Source organism: Pezoporus flaviventris, unplaced genomic scaffold (assembly GCF_033815535.1).
Source record: "Pezoporus flaviventris isolate CSIRO_AGI_PZ_B2104156 unplaced genomic scaffold, CSIRO_AGI_Pfla_v1 ptg000025l, whole genome shotgun sequence".
In the NCBI taxonomy this organism is placed as follows: Eukaryota; Metazoa; Chordata; class Aves; order Psittaciformes; family Psittacidae; genus Pezoporus; species Pezoporus flaviventris.
In genome coordinates, this window is record NW_026892573.1 from 12,738,559 (window position 1) to 12,758,207 (window position 19,649).

General features: G+C 40.3%; 1 protein-coding gene across 7 annotated transcripts in view; it reads left to right on the forward strand.

The window, feature by feature from the left end:
• The window catches only part of STARD13 (StAR related lipid transfer domain containing 13), a 297,743-nt gene that overhangs the window by 176,901 nt on the left and 101,193 nt on the right, over nt 1-19,649 (forward strand). Inside the window, exon 1 of one of the 7 annotated variants that reach the window (XM_061457530.1) lies at nt 1,093-1,743. The exons of the other annotated variants lie outside the window; for them this stretch is intronic. Coding sequence (XP_061313514.1) covers nt 1,575-1,743 — 169 coding nt within the window. The 5' untranslated portion in view covers nt 1,093-1,574. Of the gene's footprint in view, nt 1-1,092; nt 1,744-19,649 lie in introns of those variants that run through there. 7 annotated transcript variants of the gene reach the window in all.

Below are 19,649 nucleotides of genomic sequence, written 5' to 3' on the forward strand. Positions count from 1 at the left end.
GTTTAGGTGGCTCCCTCTGCTCTTTTCTTGCCTAGCTGGACCCTGCCCTTTGCAAACAGACAGGTCCCAGGCAATGCCACCCCACAGCCCTTGCCCTGGCGCTCAGCCTCATCCAGGCTGGGGGTGGGAGGAAAGCTCTGTCATAGAAAGGTGTGTCGTGACATGTTGTAGGACAGGAGACAGCAATGTCACTGCAGGTAGATGTCCAGGTGGATTCTGGGGAGGTCCGTGTCCCCCATGGGTTGGGATGAGCATCGAGCCCCTTCCTCCTGGCTTGCAGCCACTCCAGCAGCACTGTTGGCTCCCCATCTCCTAGCTTGACTCTGGCCTTATGGAAAGGGGCACAGGTTTGGGAGGTGGCAGCATGGCTCCTGAGCTGTGCAGGATCCATCCTGGCCAGGCATCCTGCTGCCTCACCTCTGCCTTCCCCTCCCCTCCTGCCTGCATTTGGGTTTTGGCAGGAGCCTGTTCAGCCGGGGGGATGAAAGAGCTGTCTTAGTCACCATCATTTCCAGTTTTGTGATACTGTGAGGTTGAACTCCAGGGCTGTGAATTACTTCCCATGGGGCAGCAGTGCTCATATCAGAAATTGTCTTGATCATGAAACTCTGCTCCCTTAGCAGTCAGTTTATGCTAGAGGTGTATTATCAAAAATATTGCTATTTTTAAAAGTAATGGAAAATTATTTGCCAGGGATACTGGGAGGGCATTTTCAGTATATTTTTACTTATATTTGGTGCCCACTTGCTGATAAAAATGGCAATGTTATGCTTCCATTTGATTAACTATAGAAATGGCATGTTTTGCAAACTAGGTTGTTGATATGTAAGTCAATGAAAACAGATGCCCCTCTGTTAAAAAAAAAAAAAAAGGCAAGAGATGTCATGGTGAAGAACAGAGAAAGTTTCCATCCTCTTTCTCTCTTCCAGGCTGTGACACATTCCCAGTAACGCTAGTGTTAGGGACTCCTGGGTTTTGTTTACTGCTGAGTGCCTGCTGCTAGGCGTTGCTCATTTTTTTTTTCATCCCAAGGGCTTCATTTGTACCAGTGCTTGTTGTACGCTGTGCTTCTGGGGATTCAGGCAGTAAATGGACTGTTCTTGGCAAACAGGGGTATGATTTTTAGAGAAACAGCAAGGGCATCTCCTCCAGAGATGAGTCAACAGCTGGGCGGCATGGAGGAGAGGAGGAAAAGGTTTTCTGCCGCCCTGCATTCTCTAAAACAGGCATTCCTGAGTGTCTTCAACTTTCTCCTTTGCTTGCCAAAGCTTACCTTCCATGCGGGGTGAGGTCGGTCAGCCCGGGGGCCGCTGGGGCTGGCGGGGCTGGGACAGGCTGGCTGTCCCGCTCTGGCAGGCTGCACTTCCACAGGCTGGACTCGGAGCGATTGGCCCGTGCGGATCATGTGGGAGAAGCAGGAATCCTGAGTTGTAGCTTTTGGCACTCCTTTTTTCTTTTAAAGCGCTTGCTCTTTTCGGCTCCCCAGGGCTTGTTGCCTCTCTCCTTTCATTACCCTGATTATAATCTGGAGTAGCCACAGCAGAGACCGACGCAGTGATTTTAAAGGAGCAGAGATGTTTAAGCAGGTGCCCAGGACTTCTGGCGCTAGCTGTTACTACCTAAACTCGGTGTCACCTGAGGGCCAGGAGATGTATTTGCGATTCGATCAAACCGCCAGGCGCCCTCCCTACAGGATGAGCAGGATTCTCGCCCGTCACCAGCTACTGACGAAAATTCAGCAAGGTGAGTTCCTGGCAGAAGCTCTCCTTCGCCTGGAGCTGTCGCAGGGTCTACAGGTCCCCTCTTTCTTATGAAAACAGGTTTTAATGCCTCATATATCAGGCTGTTTTCCTGTCCCTGTTCTGAACTAACCTGGCTAGAGTCCAAGTTTGAAATAGTCATTCATACCTTTGTGCTTCTATACATGTACGCATATACTGGGAACCAAGAGACAAACACTAGTGCATGATTAGCTATTTAACTAAATTATCTTTTAATCATAAACTATGTGGTAGCTTAGGTGCTGAAGTTCGTCTGTTCTGACTGGCAGAGCACTTACTGGCATCAGTACATCTGCTCCCATTGCTACAGGTAAAACCTGCCCCTCGTAACACACAGAGGGAGAATAGCTGATCATCCAGTTAAAAACAAAGCAGAAGTGCTGGAGAAGGCAGCTGGAGTAACATCCTCTGGAAACAAGCATGTGTAACTGTCAAAGGATTAGAAAACTTGTCACATGTCCTTAAAAGTAATTGCTGACTTGGCTTTCTGCAGCTGCTTGTGCAGTTATCTAGGCAGTCATTACACATGTATTGATTTTGTTTTTCTCAATATCTACAGCACTAAAGCTAAATGCAGCTTGGCCTCAGAACAAATCCTTTGGCCTGTGTGTGCAATTTCAAATCATCTTCTGACTCATTAATGCAAAGATTAAAAAAGAAGCTAACTGTACAGGTTTTTCCAGATTAAAAGCATAGTTTTGTATTGATCATAGTTTTTGCATAGCGTCCTGTTTCCACAAATACCAATTTCCAAAGTGGATGTGGCCCTACATGCAGAAGAAGAGTATGTAGTGTATTTGTTATTAAAAAAAAAAAAAAAAATCCTAAAGATAACAGTCACCTGGACAGCTTGCAAAAAAATGTTTGATTCTGCTAACTAGGGGCAGACATAGAGTTAACATCATTTGCTGTCATATCTGGCAGATATCATGGAAATTGGTGTGAGCTTCTGACCAGTTATATGGAGTAGCTATTTCTGTGTGCTGCTTTCCAGGAAGATTTGTTATATCCATGGATGTCAAACTCTGGCAGAAATACAGGGATATAGTGATGAAACTTTTATTACATTTGTAAAGAAAACAATGCATAATTCTTTGTTCAGCTTTTAGAAAAGATGAAAAAGATAGTTTCTATAGCAATTAGGACAACGCAGTTGTTTGCAAGGCGGTCTCAGGAACTGGTCATGTTTGAAGGATACTGGTCCTCATTGCAGCTCTAATTTCAGGAAGGATATTATGTCATGCTATGTACCCAGTGTACAGCCTGGATTGAATGGAGAGGAAGGGTGATTTATTTCTCTTCAGGTTTATTTGAAAATGGTTTGGGTGCAATGTTAGTACCAACTTAATGTTCAAGCCACAGCTGTTGATGAGATGGATTAACACACCCCCTCTTACCTGTCATTGTTCTGTTTAATGTTCCCTCTTGTAAATCATAACCCATCGGCTGTCCAGGACAGGTGGGGCTGCCAAAGCAATCCCACAGTGCCGAGGGTTTCAGGAGACTGCATGGTGGGACAGGTAGGAGTGTCTGTGCTGTAGCTGTGCTTCCTGCAGCTTGTTGCATGGATGATCAGTCTGTGGTGAACGACCTCTGCTCCTCTGCTACAGCTTTCCAACGTGTTCCGCACAGGGCTGTGTGGAATGTTGTTTGTATAGCACCTTGATGATGTGATATATGTTACAGTTCAGTATATGAAATATTTGTGTATTTTGATTCACTAAGAATATGTTGTTGCTTCCTTCACTTCTTTTATTGGTGGAAAATGGAACAGAGACCACTTGGTTTAGTATCAGTTCCTTATCGATAATGAAATTATTTGTGCAGATAGACAGATGTCCGCATGTGAGCCCCTCTGTTGTAAAAACATATAGTGCAAAACTATAGGCAAGTTATGCATTTTTTTCTGCAGCCCCAAGTTATATCATAATTTTGATACTGGGTCATTATGTCATCCTCTGAGCTTGCCTTGTTCACACAGTAAGCAGTGTGAGGGTGTGCAAGTCAGTCCCAGCAGGTACTGGCAAAGAACTGTAACATGGGTTGAGGTTTCAGCCTGTGCCTTTAGAGGTGAGTTTACCCCACTGGCATGTGGGATTTGTTACGAATGGAGTTGCCACAGAGCAACATATGAAGAGTGTATTGAAAAATACATCAGGAGATGCAAAGATGATGACTGAAACTTGCTTTCACTCACCTAATTTGGTAAAACATGTAAAATCATTATTTAGTCTCCTTGAATTTGTATGTCCTTCAATCATATATTTTAAAGCCGTTAAGACAGTGTATTTGAACACTGCTACTCCTGTTCTTGTGTTATCACCTCCCCAACCTGCCTGTTTGGATTACATCATATGTTTAGAAAAACATCCAGCCTGCATTTTAATATTGCTGGAATGATGAATCCTGTCTGCTTAATTGCTTTGCTAAAAACAGATCTGCCACATGAAATGCTGTTGCCTTGGGGCTTGTTTGAATACCTGCTCTCTCCTTCTTGTGCAGATATTTTTCAGTTGCTGGTGTTCAGACTGGAGGCACCCACAGTAGGAAACACTGAAGTGTTTCCATCAGGACTATTTCCCCTTAGTGAAAGGAATGATTAAAAAAATCACAGTGTATCCAATTTAGAATGTATAAAGCAGTCAAAGCTTCCACTCCAGGACAGGAGCCTGGTTCACTAATGCAGTGTAATGCAAGGTGTTGCATATACTGCTATCATTTCAGTCATTAACTGTATGTACTACTCTAAACAATGCTAAATTATTCTATCATATTGTGGAATACAGCTTCTCTTCCTCCTCTAAAAACATGTTTGCTGAAGAAGCTTTCCCTTGTATTTTCCTTCGGTGTTAGTTAAAAATAAACTAAATGAATCATTAGAGGATTTATGCTATTTAATCATTTCTAAAAAGAAAACCACCACAAGGGAAATGAAAGGAACTAGATTGTTATTTTAATCAGATCATACTTTGAAAGTCCTAAATATTTGGTTTATGTACACCACCGATTCCTTGAGGCAGAATTATGTGGTGGCCTGTGAATGTGAGTAGTAATTATCTGTCTGATATTAAATAGGTATTTTCAAAATGTGATCTTTTGATGATTCCCTTTCCCCTGTAAGCCCGTTAGTTTCCATGCTGAAGGGGACACATGCCTCAGCATAAAGGAACAGGGTGTAGCATGCTTGGTCTGAGGTATTTATTCAAACTGTGTATGCAGTAACTTTATGAGAATTCATTAATGATTACTCATGTTCTCTTTAAATAAATAAGGTGGTAATTTTCAAGAATTTGTATTACATGAGTCACAAAGTTGTTATTTCTTTCACACTACATAGCTAAACTCAGTGCAGAACAGAAAATATAAGAAGTAGCTGTAGGTAAAAAGTAATGAAGAATTAAGGTCGTACTCTGAAAATGCTAAATTGAAATCACTGACTGTGCGTCATGAGTGTAAGTCAAGGCAAACAAAGCCACATTTGCTCCAGCACAACCAGGCATCCCCAACAGAGAAATGTCCCCATTCCTCTAAGATAGAATTTGACTCTTAGACTGCAATTTCAGTAAGAAAATAATATGAAGAAACAAATGAAAATAAGACAAATTCTTCAGTGAGTAAATCCTGTCCACAGTGAGTAATGCTCTGTGATTTGTTTCAGTTTATGTCCACAGGCAAGAGCAGTTGAAGAGAATTGCTTGATGATAGAGAGATCTCAAAGCAGACTTTAACCGTTCAAGGCAAAATCTCCATTCAGCACTGAGCAGATGTTTTATACTTTTATATGTTGCAAGCTCAATTTTGATCCTTCATGAGTACTGTTACCTCTGTGTCACCTGTATTTGTCTGGTTTGACTGAGCAAGTTACAGAGGCATGCAAGGGACTTGGCAAAAACCTGCATTTCAGATTACTTTAAATTTCAGCTGTTAATCTAAAACAAGATGTAATATACTCCCATATTCAAAAGGAGAACTTGGAAGTCATATAAGTGAAAACATTTCAGTCATAGTCTGCATTAAAAAAGGCCAGATCACATTCTTGATATACACACAGGTGCAGAGTACCTGTCCATCCCTGGAGCTGGGAAACAAGATGCAATTATATAATTAAATACTGTGGTTTTGTTCAGACATACAGGGAGGGCAAAATACAGTTTAGGCAACCTGAACTATAGCATTTCCCACATTTTGGATATTGGCCACTTCACCTACACATCGTCTGAACCCAGGTAAGTAAAAGATTAACCAAGAAGATCCAGACTTGGTGATAGTGGTACAAACACCCCACTTAGGTCATCTCTGACCAGTGCCAGTGACAAGCTTGTGGGGTAACTCGTGGTAGCAGCAGTTTGTAGTTGCTGCTCAGCACCCTTGTGCCTCCACTTGCGGTGACCTCATGTCTGCGCTCCAGCCCAGGCTCACAGGAGAGGACAGGTCTAGGGCTGGGGTGGCCTGAGACACTGGGAGGAATATTCTCAGCTGCAGAGCTGCCTTGCAGACATCAGCTGAGACATGGTCCATGACCTTCTCCAGCGCCAGACACGTGGCACAGGCATGTATTCACAGCAGAAGAACCTTTGGGTTGGTTAAGCCATAGACTAAGTCTGTGAAAACTGACCTATAGTATCATTAGAAACTAGACCCTACATCATATGAAGCTTCTTTACCATCATCTTTCCTTCCGTACGCATTCTCTTTCCTTAGGTCATTATCCCTAAACTTAAATAGAGTTTTTCAATTAAATTGTAGAATTTATTTAAAAATATTTTTTTCTAACCTGGTACTTAAAATGGTTGAAGTATTTGTGTGAAACCTTCACACAACAAATGTGAACATCCTGAGGGGTATTTATAAACTGAAAGTGCCCTGAGGTGTATTTATTTATAAAAAAAGTAGAATTAAATCATAGAATCACTGAATGGTTTGGGTTGGAAGGGAACTTAAAGCTCATCCATTTCCAACTCCCCTGCCATGGGCAGGGATACCTTCCACTAGACCAAGTTGCTCAAAGCCCGGTCCAACCTGGCCTTGAACACTGCCAAGGATGGGGCAGCCACAACTCCTCTGGGCACCCTGTGCCAACACCTCACTGCCCTTATAGTGAAGATTTTTTTTCCTAATATCTCATCTACATGCCCTTGTAAAAAGTCTGTCTCCAGATTTCTTGCAACATCAGGGTGACAGATTGCAGTCCAGCTAATTAAAGTTTAGAAAATTGTGCTTCATGGACAGCAGGACATTTGAAAGGGAGAAACCTTCACTGGAGTCACTACCTGGCAAAAAGGTTCGAAAGCTGAAATTATCAAGAAATACCTGTGTGGCATGTATCAATAAATGGCCTGTGTGGTACTGGAGATCAGATTCAACGATAGTGGTTCCTTCTGGACTTACAACTTTACAGCCACTGAGTGTCAGTGACACTTCTGCTGACACATGCAAATTGGATACCAGGAAGGAGATCTTGGTTCTTCTTTTAAGTGAAGAGACTTTTGCTCTCAATTTCACTGAAAGCAGGATTTCAGCCAGGTGAAGTCTTGAGACATTTTTGTTTTGAGATTTTTTGTGGTGAAATGAACAGCTGTAGCTGTGCTATGTATCTCCTGTATTGATCACTGAGGAGATTTTTAATTTTCACATTAACCCATTAATTGTATAATTACAGCCAGTAATGTTAAAAGGCATTTAAACCAATTAATGCAAGATATATGCTCAATAAATGAATCATTAGATTAATAATATTTTTTTTAGCTTGAATTTACAAGAAGTGATTAGTCACTGGGGTATATAAATTGCTACATAAAAGTGAAATAGAAATTGCTTACAAAAATGCATTAATTAAGAATCAGTGCATAGCACTTCTGTTATAGGAGACTTTTATGTCTGCATTTATACATAAATCCCTGAAAATTAGGTGCAGTATTTATACCATGAGCACAGTAAAAACATCTGCAGATTTAGGTTCCAGAAAGAGATTAGTTTTCTCTGTAGGTAAGAGACTTTTTTTCTTTTTGATTCAAATGCAAACTGTGAAGTCATTGGTAGCATCTTAACCATAGTCATTATTTTTATCTTACTCAGTTGATACAGTATTCTCAGACTTTTAGTTTCACTTAAACTTATGCAAGCTGTTCTACAGAGGGCATCATATATATAAAAATTAGTGCCTAAGCCTTTAAATGGAAGGGACAGAGAAAACAGGTTCCTTGTACTTTGGTTATTAAACTATTGCCTGTGGTTGGTTTTGTTACACTTTGCAATAGCTGCTTTTGAGGGTAAAATCCTGAATTATATGGCCTGTGGGCTTGATCCAGCATATTCTAGTTGTGTCATTTCTTACTTATACTTATTTTACAGGTGTTTGAATATGGGATGTCAATAAATCCTTGTCTTCATGCCTTGTAAAATTTTCATATGTTGTATTTTTCACTTTAAAACCTGCTGAGTTTTCCCTTTCAGGTTCAGTTCAACAGGTCAACTGAACATACTAGAGCAAGTCATCACACCACAAATTGCATACCATAATATAGTGAGGGAGAGGAGGGCTTGAGCACCTTGAGCTGGCCTACTTAGACACTGCTGAAGAGCAGACAGCATAATTCAGAAAACTTGGAACCATTATAGTTTAGCTGAAAAGGATGTGTGTGACTCAGTATGAAAACATCTTGTTGCTTTTCATCTCTCATCTGTTACAGGATTGAGTAGGTTAGTTCTGCTGCTAGAAGAAAATCACTCCATAGCACCTCAGACTACATGGGATTTCAACCAACGTACACCGGCAGATGAGCCAAAGTTTCTGTCCTTGTGATAAGTTAGGTGAACTCCAAGAAATAACTTAGTTTAAAATAGGAGCTGTGCAGTACGTCTTAAGTAAATATCATCTGCCAAGCATGGAAGCTGCCTTGCTGGAACATGCTGGATGTTTTACTTTCCACTTGAAGTCCTTTGCCAAAGAAGGACTCAGCCTTGCAACTTAGATGAATCTTCCTCTGTGCTAAAGGAGCAAAATAATAAATCCTAATAATGTCAACTAGTATTGTTTTAATGAGGTAGATATTACAGGCCTTTGGCAATAGTTGTGATCTCTTTTAATAGGATTGTAGTTGGAGGAAGGTCTATTTGTGTGAGCAGAGTTTTCTGGATTTGGAAGCAAAGCATTTATATATTTATTGTTGTCTCTTTCATTTAGTCTTAATGGCCTAAAGGGTATATGACTTTTTCCCTCCCTTAATGTGTCACTGCTGTCTTTCATAATTTGTTTATTTTATTGACTGTGTTGTGCTTATTTCTTACTCTCCATCAGATGTGTGGTTTAGGAGTATGGAAAAAAGCAGTAAGTCACCGTGGAATCTCTAATTTTACGTTTTATCCTCTTTAGTCACAAACACATACCCGTCAGCATCCCCCATTCGCCAAACCTGCCATTTTCTGTGATATTTCTCAGCTTCCTTCTTGAAATCCCATTTGCGGGAAAATACGACACCCTTTCATTAAGGACAGGCATTTCCTTTACTGCCACATGAATCCAGAAGTGAGGGTGATGGCACAGCTTTTACTCTTTAACACTTATCTGCAAGTGAGCTGCTAATTCTGCAACCCCCTCAACCCATGCTGACCCCTGTGATTTTTCTGTAGATCTCTAGCAACGTTTTTGCCTTCCTTACTACATGCATCCTTTGGGCTGCTGCTTCAGTGTGCATTATCCACATTATCCAGAAGTTCTTGCTTGCAGATGTAAGGTGTTAACATATCACGTTCCTGTGTTGGTATGAGGCTTATGGCTGTAAAATATCAATATGAGTCTGAGTGGGCCTGTCTGTACTGCTAAACAAAAGAGATTGCAGGTGAACTGGAGTACCCTCTGCTCTGTTGAGCAGAGGACTCCCTGGCTCTTTTTTGGCCTTCTCCAGCTAGCTCAACTCAGAGGAAGTTTATGGGAGAGAGGACTAGTCCTAGGTGGTGCAGACATGTGAGAATCAGGCTGTCTTTCATTTAGTTGTGTAAATATAACCATTCTTGCCACTGCCACAGAAGATGCAAAACGAAGAGAAACCTTGCTCCAAGTTCTAAAGATACAAGGTTAATGTTTCTGTAGTATTTACCTCAAAAAAAGTAAAAATTCCTTGCTGTAATATAATTTTTAATGCTTGAAGTTTCTGAAGAAAGTATGCAAAAGTAAATGTAACCTGTCATGAACTGCCTTTCCTTTCCTGCATAAATGCAGAAGTAAATTCTTTCAAAAAGCTGACTCCTGAAACCTTTTCCATTATTTCATATAGACAGTTCACATTAGCTAACCACAGCCTCATCCTTCTTCTTTTGAAATCAGTATCCCAAATGTGTGTAAAATCAGAACCTGTGGAGACTTCTCCAATCAGTAAGATCATATTGCTTGTCCCAGTAATGGCAGCATCATGGAGCATCCTTCCGAAGGACCTAAGATTTGAAAAGGAGCCAAAGATATGACTCTTGATTTGAGAAGGAAGTTGTTAATGTGCAAATGGTACAAGTGTAAGGCTCATGTGAAAGTCACAGACCTTTTGCATCCCTTTAGCTTCAGGAAGTGGTAGAATGGTTAGTTTTTCCTAGTCTTCAACTGGTATGGGAGTGGGAGTCTGGACAGGACAAGACTCTCCGAGCCACACAATGTGGCTTTTTCATAATATATTTGGCAAACTCAAATGTTCTGTGGGATGAATCTAAGGTTTGTGTCTTTAATTGCGTTTGATGGCAGCAGCTGAATATATCTAATCATTCTGCAACTTCAGAGATAATGGCTTTCTCTTCCTGCAAACATTTATCTGAGAGGGATAATGTAAAATCCCGAAGTTAATGCTTGGCACAGACAGTTAGGCAGTAAGTTCTTGGCTTTTATTTTTTCCCTTTAAATTTTTACAGCTACTTGTATGCATATTTTTGAGTACTTTTTAAAACTGACAATCTGTGAACTTCACTTCATTAAAAACATGGCATCTGCTAGGTCTTATCAAGAGTTAAAAGGAGTTTATTTTCTTTTAAATTCAGCAAGCATTGGACTATATCTGTTTTAAAAGCCCTTTCCAAATTAACAGGCTGAGGTATTCAGAATACTTTGTCCAAAACCACTTTATCATTCCAACTGCTGATTCTGCATTAAAACCAGACACCCGTGCCAAAACTTGAGCTACTGCAGCAAAAGCTGCATTTCATACCACTGCCTGAGCGGTGTAGCCTAGGTGAAATAATACTGGTGCTGGTTCATGGCCAGGGTTGTTATATCTTCATCCAGTGCTTCACACCAAAAGCTAGAGCTGTCTTTATCCTGCCAATGGCCTTTCAGACGCTATGTGAGTAGTGCTACCTAAAGAAATGCATGGCTGCAGTTCATCTCTGAATGAGCCATCTCTGAGGGCTGCCATCCCTCCCCAGCAGCTCATGGCCCTGACACCCTCATCAAGGGACATGGGCACCAGTGGAAGGTGGTGGGGTGCCCTTGCACTTCCACATGGGGAATGAGGTTTTGTCTGTTCAGACGAAGAATGATCTATTCACCAGCAGTTTCTGAAGGAAGAAGAAAATTTCCGGTGACATTTTAATTCTCTTTTATGTGGAGTTATTTTTAGATGGTGCTGCTGCCAGTTGTATCAAACACTTTGTGTCTTTTGAGTTTTCACTGAACTGCATAACAAGTGTTTCAGCTCCCTGATGCATAATGGCAGTGCTATTTGCTGAAAGTCTTATTATTTCAAGTGGCCTCTTATCTTGAGATCAATTTGTTAGTTCTGGCCTGTGAAGTTTAAGAGGAAACAAATGCAGTTGCTAAAAAAAAAACAAAAGAATTATTTTTTTTTCCAGTAATACTTATTTTCTCTAATATCAGGATCTGAAAGTCTATTTTAAGACTGGAAAAGCAGATGATCCATATTTCAAGGCTGTGATCTGGCTTGTGACATCCACAGCTGAGTTGTTAAACTGGGTGAGAGAACTGGACTATTGTTGAGGAAAATTTAGGACATTTGCCCTTATTTAGATTATCTTTTTAGTCTGAGAGGACAAACCACTTTGCACCTCAGGTGCTCACAGAAAGTCAACAGCAGTGAGAGCTGTGAGGAGGGGTCACTTAAGTTCCTTCAATTATGTAGTCATTCAACTGATTTATATATAAATTAAGATTTGAAAAAGTATGGAAACCAGTAGTTTTGCCCTGTGCAACTATCACGTCATGATCATCATAGTATTTTGGACTAGTCGTTCCCTGACATCAGAGGCTTTGATTCAAACCAGTTATTATTTCATAAGTAAGCACACAGCAAGTTATTCAAGAAATCATTCACTTACTTGACTTTAGCAAAATAATTATGTGTTAATCAGGAATGGCGTAGACCTTTGAAGCTGAACTGTTCTTAGAAAGTTGCATTTTGGACCACTTCGATAGAAGACTTTTGTTAAGCAAAATGCTGCATTGTTGTTGGACTCTTGCTGGCCACAGGGCCCAGAGCTGTTGAGCAAGCTGAAAGACAGTCTTCACCACTCACCCTGAGAATTACTGGAAGACTGTAGTCTAAACTCCTGGAAGTACCCCATCTTAGGGCTTTCTTGGGGACTAATATAAAACATCTGCATTTTCATTGGAGCTCTACAGAGGCATTTACTCCCCACACTGGCAGGGTCTTCTAATAGCTCCATGGTATTTGCTGACTGATTCTGAGAGCAGAAAGTTTTTTAAAACAGACTGGTGACAATAAATAGAGACTTTAGCTTTTAAAATACAAGTTGAATACAGGTTATATGGAATTTTAAAGATAAGGATGCAAGTGTGTGTGTTTTCTTGTTCAGGAAAACATTTCTGTTATTACAGTGCTTTCTTTCTCCTGAGCACCTGAAGCTGGCAGTTAACAATATTTTGGTCTAAACTATTGCTATGCAGTTTATTCGGTAATAAACATGAAAAAAACAGGAAAACTATGAAAAACTGAAATAATGAAATATTTGTCTTCAGGGAATATTCAGTAGGAATCGCCACAATCCATTTAAAGTAAATCAAAAATGCACCACCCACTTTTTAAAAAAGTATTCCTTATTGACGATGTAACAGCTGGAAAACTATAGCAAGTTTTAATTATCTTCAGAAAACAAAAAGCTCTTGCCAACACATGCTGGTTATTATCAGCAGCTGCTGTATGCTGACATGCTCTTTCAGCTCATATAAGGCTCAGCTGTCTTAAACAATCATTGTAAAATGTAAAATAGATTTATAGTAATGATCATTTCTTGTTAGATACTTCACTACTGATGTAATTCGTACTGAATTTAGGGTTGTGTCTTTGTTTAAGCTGTAATAAAATGACATAAAATGACGATTAATGTTTCACATAAGAGGTGTGAATAGCATTCAACAGGAATTTAAAATATTGAACTGTGGTGCTTTTTTAACAATTCTTTAAAAAGAATCAAATTTATTGTTTTCATGGGTTTAACATTTGTATAAATGTAAAATTTGACTTTCTGCCTTTGAGTGACAATTACTACAACTTTATCACAATGAAAAAGTTAAAAATAATTTACTGATTTAAACCAAAGTCTTTATCTTTTGCATGCCGCCCTTCTACTGGCCGGCATAGTAGAAGGGTAAAGTAAAGGTCTCTCCATAAGGTCTCCATAAAGGAGACCTTTATGTCAGTGGCTGTTTTCAAATTAGATGCTGCAATTGTGTTTATTGCATAATTTAGTAGAGCTTGGGTTTTTAATGACATTAATGTACCCTTCAGAATCTTGAGATGCCAAGAAATACATGCAACATTTATGCTTCAGTGCTCTGTAGAAAGACACATAGGTATGGTAGATTATTTTTCAGTATATCTAGAGCGTGCATCTTCTCTAAACTGGAAAATTTGTGATTAACTCAATTTTCTGTTACCTTCTATTCTCCACCATTTCTTTTAATTTTGCATTGACAAAGTAAATACAAAAGGTATCAAGCAATCTGTAAATTTTTTGTTTAGTCAATGGCACCAATGCAATTTTAGACCCTTTCTTGGTGACATGAGTGATTGGCTGAGATTTGACAGTTTCTAATCTGAAGTTTAACCTGGAAGGAAGTGTTACATTAGCAGACTGGACACTTGACATATTAAGGAGTTCTTCAGTATAGATTAAAAATATGCAGGAGACTCCACATAGTTGTGTTTTACTGAAAAGATTATTGACTTTTGGACTGCAGTTTTCACCCAGTCTGTTCTTTAATCAAATTAGAATCTATTGATGTACAGTTCAAATCCTAGTTTTAAGTAGGACTCAAGTGAAAGTCTCTCCTAGAAAACAGCCAGTGTACATATGGTTACACACTGTCTTCATACCAGCTTTGTAAGGGACGTTTTTCTTTGCTGTCTCAGAGACCCAGAGTTCAGCTCTCTGAACAGATCCAAGCAAACTAAAACACTGTGCTAAAACAAAATAGCTCAAATTTGCAGACAACCTGTGTAGGAGCATCACAGTAGCATCATAAAATGCAAGAAATACATCTGGTTGTAGTTTGGTGTCAGAAAGTTAAGGAGATGAAGCCAGCAATAAGCTCTCCTAGCATTAGCCTTTTCTTCTTAAGATTGAAGAAACCCAGCTCTGCTAGTCTTTCCTCCTGTGTCAAGTGCTTCAGCCTGTTGACCATCTTGATTACCCTCTGCAGTGCTTGCTCTGGTAAGCCCATGACTTTCTTGTGCTGCAAAACCCCAGACTGAACAGAGTAGTCTCACAAGAGTGGATTAGAGAGGAAGTCACTTGCCTTGATCTGCTAGCTACGTCCTTCCTAACACATTAGCCCACTATGAAGGTGGTCTCCTTGGCCACAAGGGCACACTACCTAGTCATGTTCAGTTTGTTGTCCAACATGACCCTGGAGTTCTTTTCTGCAAGGGCCATCCCTGTCCAGTTAGCCCCAACCTGCCTTGTTGCATAGGGTTATTCCATCCCAGCTGCAGGACTTTACATTTACCTGTGCTGAACAGTATGAGATTCCTGTCAGCTAATTTCTCCAGCCTGTCAATGTCACTTCGAAGACTAGCCCTCCAGCATATCAACCGCTTCTCCACCTTTTGGTATCATCCACAAAGTCGCTGAGAGTGTACTTTATTCCATCATCCAGCTTGCTAATAAAGACATTAAATAGTATGCCCAGTATCAGTCCCTGAAGGATGCAGCTAGTAACCAACTATCAGTTACACTTTGTACCGCTGATCACAAACTGTGAGACTAGTGGTCCAGCTACTTGTCACCCACGTGATCTATTGTTCGCTCACCTGGTTTGGCTATAAGGATGCTATAGGAGACCAAGTCAAGTACAAGCCTGCTTGTTCTGTCTCCTTCCCTAACAACCACCAGAGAACAGCCCATTGGTTATGGTGTACTTAATATCATGTCTGTGAATGACCCGAGTTCAAGATCTCGCCCACATTCCTATGGCATAAGCAACAGTAGACCTTTCTCACCTGTGACTCATCTTCTTCAGTTTTATATAAATCAGTAACTTTATGTCAGCACAGATAATTGAACCAGGCCTTCCACTGATCTGTGCCATAAGCACTATGCTGCAAAGTCAATCACTGTAGACCTTCCAGTTCTGAAAGGTACTCCATACTGTATCCATAATTCATTGAATGAAACTAGCCTGCAGTTCTTCTGCAGTGTTTGAATAGGAAATATGAAGATAGTGAAGAAAAATAAATTGACTCTGCAGCCTTGTTTAGTTGTGATTTGTCTCGGTAAGTTGTTGATGTGTATTCAGTCAAGTCCAGTGAGTTGATATCATTTGAATTAAATGGTTTTATACCAGCCTGAGGAGGTGCATATTCATTTAAGAAAATATGGGGTAAAGGAGAGATACAGGGCAAGATAACAGGGGAGTGGCAGGTCTGTTCCACCCTTCCCACTATGATTACTTCCTGTGTACAGCATGAGATGGGGCCACGCTGGTGGAGCAGCTAAAGAAGCCACAACTGAGATCAAATATAAGGCAAAGGAGGGGTAAGGAGACACACAAGATGGGTCATTGCTGTTACTACTACAGGAGATAGAAGAGCACACCAAAAATTTCCAGGGCTGCTGAATCAGAAGTTGTTTTTCTCTCTGACTTCTGAGTCTTATTCTTGCCTGCAGCAATGGAGACCTGTATTTAAACTGCCATTACATATGCAGGATTACAAATATGACTCAGGTAAATGAGGGCAAGTACATGCAGGTCTACTGCAGGGATGTATACACAAGAAAATGAATCTGCATGGGGTTTTATTCCTATGAAAACAGAAGAGTTTAGAGCTAAAAATAGGCATCTAGTTATTGTTACCTCCCTTTTTTATATCCTTTGCCCCAATTCCTATCAGTAGAGGAAAAATAAAATGCCAGATAACAAATGCCTATATATAAAAAGTTGCTTACTTACTTACTCTTTCTAACAAACATTTAAAAGGCCGTAACAGATTTCTTTTTCTATGATCAGGGTAATTCGCCTGGAGGAATTTGGCCAGATATATAGTTTTACTGTTTTTCACTACTGACTGCTTTAATAATAAAGTAAGTCACTCATAAAAAGGAGCAAACAAAAAAGTTCTGAAGTACTGACTTAAAGGATTTTGACCTAAAAAAGCCTGAGGGGCTTTAGATTGTAAGAGTCCACCATGATTCTTCATCTAGAAAACCTAGAAAAACTCACTAAAGTCTCCTCTTAACTGGAATGATCTGTAACCACATCAAAACGTAGAAACAGTTCTAACTGGCTAGCAGAAATAATTAAGCTTAGCATGTATTGTAAACGGTGTTGTGTGTTTTCAAAGTAAAGCGTAACTTTAAAGACATGGGTTTTGAGCCTCTCTGACCCTCCTCCCCAGGCCATTTGAAACCCTTGAGGTATGCAAAAGTGATAGGTGTTGTCACCCTTTGACAACTCTGGTAGCACCTCTGTAACGTGGGATCTATAGCTGTTGCAGCTATTTGAAGATCAGAAGATGGACACAGCAAAGCTAGGAGACTTTGATGGGGAAAAGACAACATAACATAGTAACATAGCAGTGAAGTAGCATAGCAGGGAAGCCAGAGTTACAATTCCAGATTCCCCAGTGCTGTGTTCATGTACACTACATGACACGGGTTTTCCAGAATAGAGCATATGAAAGGCATACTGGCACTAAAATAGTGCCATTTATTCCATGGGACATTTCACCTATAGCCCTTTCCGAAGGAACTGGCATGGCTGTAGTGCGGTGACAGATGTGGCAGCTGTCGGGTACACATCTCTGCACATCAGTAACCGGTCAGGGCAGGTAGCTGGCACAGAGCACCCTGGGGGCAATCCTTGCCCTGTTTTAAAAAGTGCAGTGCACGACACCTCTATCTTATAAATGAACTGAAACTATAGCCAAAATTATCTCCATTAAACACCTGAATGAAGCTTCCTGTACTGACAGCAATATTAGTAATGGCTTTGAGTCTCCAAGTGAGCAGGGCAAGGGCTGGTGCTTGTTCCTGCAGCCTTGGCTGTGACATGGGTGCTGGTCTGGAGGACTGAGCAGTTGTTCCTCAGCCGCTGCACTGCACAGTGCCACTGAACACATAACCCAGCTGAAATGCACATTCTTGCCAAAAGGGCTGGGTTTGTCCCTGGCCACTTCCCTCCCTTGGATTGAGTCTGGTAAACATGCAACTGCAGGATGACTTGGATCAGGTCATTCACCCAAAAGAAAACAAATTAATGCTTATATGGTTTTATTACAAAGGAGGTGGTAAGAATATGCAGTGAGGGATCCATTTAATGTCAATCAGCAGGATTACTGAATTAAAAGCAAAATAAGACTGTAGCTACACAAGCAATGTAGGCAGAGGCAAAAAGCAACTCAATGTATTAGATTTATTTGCACATTTCTAATGTGTCCTTATGTTATAACTCAGCAGAATTACTTTAAATAAACATTTTGAAATATCTTGGTTTGAAATCTAATTAAAACATATCAAGGTTATGTGCATAACAGATTTAATTTTCTTTCCACATTTATGTACAAGAATACAGAATAAAGTTCTGTTTTCATTTGCCTGGTTTGTACTGACTTTATTATCTATGGTACACTGATGTTTGCAACTCTTTTCATTACTATTGGAAAGCAGTGTTATTAAACAGGCTCTCTCATTCTTAACAAAAGTTCCCTAGAAACTGGCAGGGTTAAAGGATTTAAAGGTCTCATTCTGAAATGCAGATCAGATCTTTTTATTAAGAATTTCTTCATGGATATTGAAAATGTAAAGTTGACATTTCGAGAGAGATCAGTGCAAGCAGAGCACACAGTGCTTAGGCAGACAAATGCCAGATTTTCTTGGCATTATTCATAAAGAAAAATATTGGGAGCTCATGTGAATCAGCAGGTAGGAGGTTGCAATGTGCCAGTAACATCATAGTGCTCTTGAGCATGCTTGGGAAATGCAGAGATTCAAAACAGGTCTAAGCTCTTGATTTAGTTGCTTATCTTTCTACTAGTCTGATTTTCTCCTCTATTTGCTTTACTTTCTTGCCTTATCGCTCTCTTCCATGAGAAATAACAACACAGATTTTGGCCCTATATTTTTCATCTGCCTACAGAGATAACTTTCTGCAGTTGCAATATTCATTTTGGCATTTTCCTCTTCCTTATCACACTACACGCAAGCTACCTCTTCCAAATCTCCTTAAAGAGTGTGCTAACAATGTGCTTTTGCCTGTTTGACAGAGCTCTAGCATGCATAAGATCACTGATCAATAAAAAGAATCTGTCTAAACAAAATCTTCATATTTATTTTTAGTTTATGTACATTTTAATTTCAGTGTTTATGCGAATTTTAACTTGATTGCACAGAGGTTGCTTATATAGTTGCTCCTTTCACCCTTTTTTCTTCTGCTTCGACCTCCCTACTCTGTAAAGAAAATTAAATGGAAATATGTCCATAAGCTGATCATTTATAAAAAACACAGATTTGGAATGTTTTCATTATATATCTGCTGTAGCTAAAAATACACATTTTTGTACTTGGGAGCCTACTTTGTTGCATATTTACAAATCAACAAGATGAACACTCGTCTGCAGACACACTCAAGAACAAAAATAACATGTTCCTGAACTGGTGTCGTTTGGGGAGGCTGTAATACAAATTCCCTGGCAGCTGGGAAAGCAGGACAGGGTGCAAGGCAACCCTGATGGAGCTTTCCTGACAGAGGGGAGCTCAAGGTGAGCCTCTATAAGTCCCTTTGGATGGCCGTGCACTACTCTGTGCAACAGCCTGACCCTACAGGGTCACTACGAGAGGCAGCAGGAAAATTTCCTCCTTTTCTAGGGCTAGATTTACTTCATTCAAGGTGCTCTCAGATCTTTTGCCTTTAGACAAGTGTGGCTTCTTGTCCATAGCTTGTTCATGTACCCTTGCCCTAAAGCAGTACAAGATGCGATCAAACCCATGGGAGTATGGCTGCTTGTGTGAACAACACTCTGTCATGTTTTACTTTTGAGCTTGTCTTCCCATAATATTATTCATTCATGCACTGTAATAATAAATACAGACTTAAAGCTCACAGAAGGTAAACTGAATTAAGGATTCTGTACATGTTCTAAGACACTTGAGGTAAGCCATGAATCAGCTGTACAAACACAGCATATATGCTCTATATGCCCTGAGTAACTCTTCTATGTGTCACAGAGAAGATGAAACACATCTATGTTGCATGTGAGAATTTTGGAAGTGTTCCAGCAACAAGGCATTTATCACTCATCTGTTTCTTCTTCTGTCCTGCAAAGCTTACTGCCAGTTCCACCTGTGAATTTCCCAGCTCAAACCCATGCAAGAGAGCCTGCATGGACACCCCGTGGACATCCAAGGACAGCATTCAGA